This window comes from Streptopelia decaocto, assembly GCF_964273445.1.
Source record: "Streptopelia decaocto genome assembly, chromosome: 22".
NCBI lineage: Eukaryota > Metazoa > Chordata > Aves > Columbiformes > Columbidae > Streptopelia > Streptopelia decaocto.
In genome coordinates, this window is record NC_138677.1 from 5987360 (window position 1) to 5996138 (window position 8779).

The 8779-nt window shown below is 57.3% G+C and overlaps 1 protein-coding gene across 1 annotated transcript; it reads right to left on the reverse strand.

Annotated features, from left to right (window-relative positions):
- Positions 1-770: 770 nt before the first annotated feature.
- Positions 771-6253, reverse strand: VAT1 (vesicle amine transport 1). The gene is made up of 6 exons (XM_082070601.1): positions 5880-6253; positions 4477-4684; positions 3961-4131; positions 3794-3883; positions 2710-2951; positions 771-1903 (listed from the first exon to the last, which is right to left on the reverse strand). The coding sequence occupies exons 1-6, from the start codon at positions 6204-6206 to the stop codon at positions 1802-1804; spliced, it is 1140 nt and encodes a 379-aa protein (XP_081926727.1). The 5' UTR covers positions 6207-6253; the 3' UTR covers positions 771-1801.
- Positions 6254-8779: the final 2526 nt, after the last annotated feature.

An 8779-nucleotide genomic window follows, 5' to 3' on the forward strand; every position in this document is an offset into this window, starting at 1 on the left:
AGGAGCCCCAAAGGAGGCTGGAGCAGCCCCAAGGGAGGCTGGAGCTGGCTGAGGAGCAAACCACCATCCCAGCTGCCCAGGAACCCCCGGCCCTGGGCAGTGTTTGCCAGAGGGGCTTCACTTTGGGGGCCCTTTGCCCACCGGTACCTCCCCACCTTGGGCTTTGGTTGAGCAGGACTCCTGGTCCCAAGGTTTTGCTCCCGGAGCCTGAGCTCTCCCACGATGGGCAGCTCTTCCTGGTGCCCCCAGGTTTAAGTTTTCAAATCTAAAACCAAGCCTAAAAACCTGCAGCACCTACGATCCGTGACAAAGCCTCAAAGCCAGAACAAACGGCACCGGAGTCACCGAAAACAGGGTCCGGCAGGAAGGGGGACACCACGCAGGACAGAACCGGGCCTGGATCTCTGCACAGCGACATTTCCAAACGCAGGGAAGGAAGGAAGAAAAGAGGAAGAGAAGCTGGGTTGTGGTGTGGGAGGAGCACCCCAAGCAGCCCCTAAACCCGCGGTGATGGAGGGAGCCCGAGCGACCCAAGGTTTGCAGTTTTAAGGGAAGAAGAGCCCTGAACCACGAGGCGAGGTGGTTTGGGTGGATATCTAAGGAGCTGGCTAGAAAAGAATGAAAAGCACAATTCATACTGCTCAAGACGCCCAAGCCGAGGGGTTTGGCGCAGAGCTGGACAGTTTACCATCTAAACTGGGAATGTGGTGATAGTTTCACGGGGTGGCACGGCCAGAAAGAGCCGGTCCAGCGCCCGGGGAGCAGGTTCTGAGGGCTGGTTCTTGCACGTGAACCCCCAAACTGCAGCCCCCCCAGCACACAGGGCACAGCACAAAGCCAACATGAGCAGGGGCTTGGTTGTGTTCCCCTCTTGCTGAATCAATTCAACGCCGCAGCCCTTGGAAATACAAACACAAAGGTGGAGTTTAGCCTTAACAATACCGACTTGGAGCCCAACATTAATAAAGCACAGAGCCAACATCAATTGTTCCAGTCATCTGAGACACAGTTGAGTCCTTATGGTCTCTAAAAAAATCAGACAGAGTTTTGATCTCCCTGTACAGTTTGGAATCAGAAAATGGACACGATCAAGTTACCCAAGTGAAATTCTTCTGTATTGAAACACAGACCAGCCTGTTGAGTTATTTGCACAGAGAAGCCACCGCAAATTAAATGTGATATGCCATAGACTCCAGAATGCCAGAGTGGTTATTTAGAAGGCAAAGACAACACGAGCTGTCACTACCTGACCGGTGTTAGAGGTCCACGAAAGCAGAGGAGGAAGAGGGTGCTTAGAGGAAACAGAAGAGTGGCCCGTGATGGAATTAAACAAGGCCAGATGTGCTTTTCCTCTGGCTGTTTCCTCTTCCAAACTTGAGGAAAAATCCTCAGCTTGGCCCATTTTCCTGCTGAACCATCTTCCCAAAGCTGAGAGCACAAATGCTTCAGCAGGGCTCAGTGACAGGACGTCACGTCCTGATTGCACAGGGACAGGCTGCGCAGGTGTTAATACCAACTGCCTGGAAGCTTCAGCTGCGCTGCCAGGGAAAAATAAGGTTAGTTTTGGAAATTCAGGAGAGAAAGAAGTGATTAGAATAATGTACGAAATAAACAGGCTTCAAACCGGCGAGCTGAGGCAAGAGGCGAGTCTGGCAAAGGGTCACAACGAGCATGCAAACTCATCTGAACCGTAACCACGATGTTCTGCTGAAGATGGAAGCTACTGATCTGTCCATTTCCAGGTCCCAAAGAGAGCAGGGAGTTAACCCATGAATTCACAATCCACACACAGCTCTTCCGCTTAGTTCTCTTCTTTTTTGGCTTCTTCCTTGGGTGCTTCAGGAACCAGGATGACCTTGCCAATGTTCTTCTTCTCCTGCATCTGCCTCATGGCATCTGCCACCTGGAAGCAACAGAAATCTCATGAGACCCACACCCACGGCCTTCCCGGGTCCCGCGGGCCACCAAACCAGCCCAAGGGCCACCCACGAGGCAGCTTTTGCGGCAGCCCAATATTGGGAACAATTTCTTCCCCAAAGGGCTGTGCGGCATTGAACAGGCTGCCCAGGGCAGTGCTGGAGTCACCAGCCCTGGAGGGCTGGACAGACGGACATGAGGTTCTCAGGACATGGGAACAGTTGGACTCTATGACTTTGAGGGTCTTTTCCAACCAAAATGATTCTGTCATTACCAAGTCCTTTGCTCCCCTGCAGTAAATCCTACCCAAAAAGGATTTCCAAGGGAAGAACCTGACTCTTGCCTGGACACACTGACGCAACAACCCCGAGCGCAGCAGAGTGGCTGGAAACCCTGCGATTCCATTCGCTTCGCTGCCCGGGCTCTTTATCAGCCGTGGAAGGGCAGCAGCAACGGGCCCAGCTCTCTGCTTAATTACAGCGTGCAGGCTCCAGTCTGATGCACCATCCAGCCCCCTCGCGGGCTGAGCGCAGCCGAGCACCTGCCCTGGTCCATGGGGACACTGTCTGGCACTGCCCAGCTCTGCACACTGGAGCGGAGGAGCCACTTTACCCACCCCCCCCTTAATATCTTAAAAGAAAAAAAGGCACTGAATGTCAGAACAGATGGTTATTAAACATTTGCAACAGCTCGGCCCCCATGAACGAGGAGCTCACGCTGAGCTCACTGCACAGAACACAATTGCCCAGTAATTTCTGGGTGTTGCAAACTTATATGTTAGCTCAGACTCACCTGATCAAAGGGCCATACAGAGTCTATTTTAGGCTTGATTTTGCCTTGACTGTACAGGCTAATCAGCTTGGCTACAACACCTCCGATAAGCTCAACTTCCTCCTCCATGCATCCAAGGTAGTAGCCACACACAGCCTTGTTATGGTGGAGGAGCTGTAAGGCGTTGATGCTGAATTGGTTCCACCAGGTTTTAGCCATAGCCATGAGGTTCTTCTTCTGCCCAGTGAGCACGTTTGCTACCCCTAAAAAGAAGAGAAGCCACAGATGAGCTGGAATCAACACAAACAGGAGGGCAGCGGAGTTTCCATGTCACAGCCGCGCACACGGGGCACAGCGATGGATGGATGGCATCAGGATCTGCCCAACTGACCTTCAATGGAAACAGGTACCTGCCTCAGCCTCAAGGTATGCAGATTTTGGATTATCAGCACAAATACACTGCAAGAACACAGAACAACAGCTCTCCTAGGAGGGCGGCAGCAGCGCAGCTAGACCGGAGTGCTGGCAAGAGAGGGTTACAAGTGCCACCCCGCCGGCTGGCAGGACAGCGCTGCCCTTCTCCCACAGCCCCGCTCCTTCAGGGAGCCGCACGCTGCCGCGCCGGCCGAGAGCCGCGGGACACTGCCGCGAGTGTCCGCAGCCCCGCCGGGGGCTGTGTGAGGGCTTTGTCCGCCGAACAAGAATCACAGTGTTTCGGGGCTGCGGAATGGAGAGATAAGTATTCGGTAGCCTCAAACCTCATCACCCACACATCCTCTGGAAGAAAAGCAAGGCTCTATGAGAGCTGTGCATTAAGGACAAAGCGGCCGTGCCAGCGTTCCTCCCTGAGGACATTCCAGCTTCCCCTGCAGGCACCGGCTCACGCTCCAAGAGAGGATTTACCATGGACCGGAGCTCTTGGGACAAGGCACAAATCTCCCTCCCTCCAGCGCCTCACCCAGGAGAAGCATCCTAAGGCTCTTTGTGAAATAACAGATTAATCCGACACACGCAGCAACAGAGATGCTCCGGCACGTCTGTGCATCCTCGCGGAGTATTCCCATGGTCCCAGGAGCTGAGATTTGGCCACACTGCTCACGCTTACCGTAAGTGATGAGTTTGCCCATCGGCTTCAACAGGTGAAATGCTTTGGACGTATCAGATCCTCCCAATGGGTCCAGGACGATGTCAACACCTGCAGGGAATTGACAGTAACTAGAAGTTTCTTTGGAAAGGAATCTAAGGCGGTTGTAGAAGTCCGCCACGCTGTACCTTTGGGGGAGATTTTCCGGACCTCCTCTGCATAATCCATCGTTCTGTAGTCAATGGGGTGAGCGACCCCGCTCTCCTTGAGTGAATCGTGCTTGGAGGCAGACGCGGTGCCAAAAATGGTGACGTTTTCTACAGTCTTGCACAGCTGGATGGCAGCAGTTCCCACACCACCTGAAAAGCAGCGGTGAGAAACACTTAGAGGCAAACAGCCCCAGCGGCCAGAAAAGCCTCCAGACAGGTCAGTTATCCCTGCTGGTACCAACTGCAGAGCACCGGGAGGGGATGGAATGCAGAACTCTCCCATGGCAGGATGAGTCCTGTGACATGCTGCAGGACACCGACCCCGGCTGCTGGGAAATGGGTTCAACATTTGCCGATGCCCGGGTCAGCGTGAAGCCTCCATCTCTGCAGGAGATGTTTCATCAGCCCAGCCCCATTCTGATGGTGTCCTTACCCACACCACCCGTCCAGAAACAACGTGTCAAGGCCAAGAGCCTCAGCACAAGAACCATTTACCTGCAGCCATGTGGATGAGGATGCTCTGGTTGGGCCTCAGGTTTCCGAAGTCAAACAGGATCATGTAGGCGGTGATGTAGTTGACAAGAAGAGCAGCCCCTTCCTCAAAGCTCATCCCCTCGGGCATCAGGAAAGTCTGGACAGCTGGCACGTTCACAACTTCTTGCCAGAGCCCTGACCGAGCCAGGACCATCACCTTATCGCCAACCTAAAAATCAAACAGAAGGCGGCCTGAAGGAAGCCCAGGCTAGCAGAGGTCATCACACCTTTGTCCTCCCTACGCCAGGGCCAGGTATCCACGTGCTGTCCCTTACGGGGAGGTCTCCAGGGACTCAGGAGGCAAGAGGGACCAGGGCAGGGTCCTGCCCTCCCTGCCCAAGTTGGGACAAGGAGTGAAGCCTTGGCTGGAAAAGCCCCTGAAGGTCATCGAGTCCAACCATTAACCCACCCCTGTCCCTGCCCCATGTCCTGAGAACCTCATGTCTGTCTGTCCAACCCTCCAGGGATGGTGACTCCAGCCCTGCCCTGGGCAGCCTGTTCCAATGCCCCACAGCCCTTTGGGGAAGAAATTGTTCCTAAATCCAACCTCAACCTCCCCTGGCGCAACTTGAGGCCGTTTCCTCTGCTCCTGGCGCTTGTTCCTGGGGAGCAGAGCCCGACCCCCCTGGCTCCAAGCTCCTTTCAGGCAGTTCAGAGATCAGAAGGTCTCCCCTCAGCTCCTGTTCTCCAGCTGAACCCCCCAGGTCCCTCAGCCGCTCCATCACACTTGTGCTCCAGCCCCTCACCAGCTCCGCTCCCTTCTCTCCACTCGCTCCAGCACCTCAAGGGCTTTCTTGGCGTGAAGTGCCTAAAACTGAACCCAAGATTCTAGGTGTGGCCTCATGTTTTAGCAATCACGCTGCAGCCCAACACCCTACCAGCACTCACCACTAACAAAAAGCATTTTGTTAATGCAAATGCACCTTCCCAAGGAACACAACCGCTTCCAGCTTTTCTGCAGACCCCGCAGACCCCAGCCCTTAGGGCGGACAGTGATGCTCTCGCCGTCCTGGGGCTGGGGAAGCGTTTCACCCGGAGGCTCGGGCAGGGATGGGCAGGGACGCCCCGGTGACATCCTGCCCACGCAGCCCCTTTGTCACGGGGCTTTGTCCGCTGCCGGAGCGGCCGCGGGCGGGATCACGACACTCCCTGGGCGCCCCCGCGCACGGAGCGCGGCTGTACCGGGACCGGCCCGCCCGCCCGACGGGGAACCCCGCGGAGAGACGGTCACGATGGAGCTGCCGGCACCGGGCCCTCCGGGGGCTCAGAGCCCGAGGGGCCGCACCTGCAGGGCGGGGTCACCGCAGTGCGGCGGGGCCGGGCGGGGCCGAACCGAACCGGGTCGTACCGGGGATGTCCCTCACCTGTCGGTCGCGGACGTCGTCGCCGAGGGCACAGACGGTCCCGGCGCACTCCATACCGGGGCAGACGGGCAGCGGCGGCAGCCGGTCGTACAGCCCCTGCCGCGCCAGCAGGTCGGCGAAGTTGAGGCCACAAGCGCGGACCCGCACCGAGACCTCCCCGGGCCGGGGGCCGCCGCCCCGCCGCGTCTGCACCTTCACCTTCTCGTAGCCACCGAAACCCGTGAGCACCAGCGCCCGGTGCTCCGCCGGTTCCCCGCCGCCCGCCGGCGGCTCAGGGGTCTGCTCGGGGGCGGCTGCGGCGGCGGCCGGGGCCGGTTCGGCGGACATGGCGAAGCGGAGCGGAACAGAACGGAGCGGCTGCGGAGCGGCGGGGAGGCGGCGGGCGGGGAGAAGCCGGGGCGCGGCCGGGGGGGCGGAACGGGGACGGGCGGGGCCAGCGCGGCGGGGCGGTCCCGGTGCCAGCCGCCCCTCCGCAGCGCGGTGTCCCGGGGGAGGCTCCGGCCCGCCCCGCTCCGGCCCCGTGGGGCACGGGGGTCGCTTCCCCCGGCTGCTCTGAAGCCGATAAAACCGGGGAGAATGGGGCGAGGGGGGCGATTTGCTCGTACACCCTCCGCCGGGGCCTGAGCATTAATTAGCGGGCGCTCCCGGGTGCTAATTAACGGGAGGTCCTTCACCCGCAGCCCTCAGCATCTGCAGTGCGGATGCAGCTCTGCGGAGCCCTCGGTTCCCTGTCCTGCACGTAGCGTCTCTTCCTCCACATCACGGGTTGGTTTTTAAATGGTATTTTTTTCTTCTGCTAAATGATTCCTTTCAAGCCAACAAACTGCCTGCATCTTTTCTGGAGACACGTTTGAAATGGCTGTTTTGCTTGGAGTGTCATCTCACTGAGTTACTTCTGCAATTTATTGGGAGTAACTGATGTTGCTCGCAGGGAGGTTTAATAAACACCTCTCTGCTCCCAGCCCCGAAATGGCTGCGTGCAGCAGGGATGAGGCACGGACTGGCTCCCAGACAAGAGGGAGGAGTAGAGCTCTAGTCCTGTAACTAAAGACAAATAAATAAGGCAGGATGAGTGGACAGATTGATGGATTCGGCCTCTTTTTCTGAGCGTGAAGCATCTGCCAGCAGCCAGCAGCCCTCTCATGCATTCACCACTCGAATCTGTCCAGCTCCCCTGGATCACACTTGCCATCAAGACTGTTGATTCAGTGCAGTTTTGGGTGTGAGGAGGCAGTGGGATCCCCGCCTCGCTTGTCTGCTGCTTGATGAACGCGTCCTTGTCCCTAATAATCTGCAGCTATCACAGGGTGACCGCACGAGCAGACGCGTGAAAGATGTCTTGTAAAAGACAAATATCCAACCCCAAAAGAAAGCCAAGACCACCTGAAGCGTAATCAAAACGTACTGGGGGAGCTTCTGTGTCGCTCCAGAATTCCCAGTTGGCTGCTGCCAGCGTTTGATGGAAAGCGGATTAGCGAAGCCCAGCGTTTCCAAGGGCTTTGTTTGCGACAGCGAGCCGGCTCCTTACGCCAATGCGAGTCTGCTGACCGAGGCCAGCGCAGTTTTGCATGAATGTGGCCTTGTCCTGCAGAGCTGGGCTGGCCGGGGTGAGCGAGCCGGGCGGGCTGGGCTGCTCAGGAAGCGGAGCACAAAGGCAGGAAAGCGGCCAGGAGGGCAGAGAGGCCTGGAGCGGGCTGCACATCATCTGGCGCTGCGCTCTGGCATATTTATGGGTGTTGGGATGGCTGGAGTGGGAAGGAGGAAGAGGCTCGTGTCCAGTTGCACGACAGGACCGCAGCCTGGCGTACAAAGCTGCTTTACATCTTTCTTTGCTGTTGCTTAGCTCTGAGAAACACACATGGCCCTTGCTAGTGTCTGGGCATCTCCCACGCCCAAAATTAGGAAGAAGCAGTCAAAGCACAATCCCTTGCCTCCTACTGCTCTTCCTAGGGGCTTTCCTACCATTTGTCCTTCCAGGTTTATTTTCACAGCCATGGATGAAACGTGCTGGCCGGGAGGGAGCCCCTACAGAGACCCGAGATAAGCGGGTGATTCCCAAAGGCTCAGGGGGCGGTGGATGAAGGTTTTGGGAGCCAGGCTCCTCTTCTGCGAGCCGCTCCAGCTGTTTGCAGCTCTAAAGCAGATTAGATAGGGGTATTTTTGCATAGTGGCAGGTCTGTTCGATTGGGCAGGCGGTTCTTGCTGCCTTTGTCTCTTTTGTGCTCCCGAGTCAATCTTTCCTTATCAGTTCACTTTAGTGGCATTTTCCCTGTGAATCTTACTTTATGCGGTTCAGATTGGGTAGTTTTTCCACTGTATTTGAGAGGGACAGTTCTGGTTAACCGCTGCTGGGGCTTTTGCTGCACAGGAGCACGCAGCCAAGGCGCTGGGACCTTCGGAACGGCCCCAAGTTGTGATTTACAGCCAGAGGAAGGCACGGGCCACCCAGAAACCGCTCTGGTTATCTCTCTGGCAGATGCTCAGCTTTCCAGCAGCCCTGCGCCCCACGCTGAGCTCCCGCTGCCTTCCCGCAGCCTCCCGCTGCTCCCCAGCGCGGCCGTGCCCGCGGGCAGTGCCGGCCCTGCCTGGCTCTGTTCCACCTCCCTTCATTTGCACACAGGTCTCTAACAGTCCCTCTGCTCTGCTCTCAAGGACACGGGAACAATGAATGGCAGGAGATAAGGAAGCCTGGCAGGGGTTCGCAGGGATCAGCAGCCCGGGGGAGTGCGGCCTTGGCCCCAGGGCTGGCTCAGGATGGACCTGAGACCCCATTGGGGGCCGAGCTTTGCTCTGGAATCATAGGATCACAGAACCATTTTGGTTGGAAAAGCCCCTCAAGATCATGGAGTCCAACTGTTCCCCACCCCTGTCCCTGCCCCATGTCCTGAGAACCTCATGTC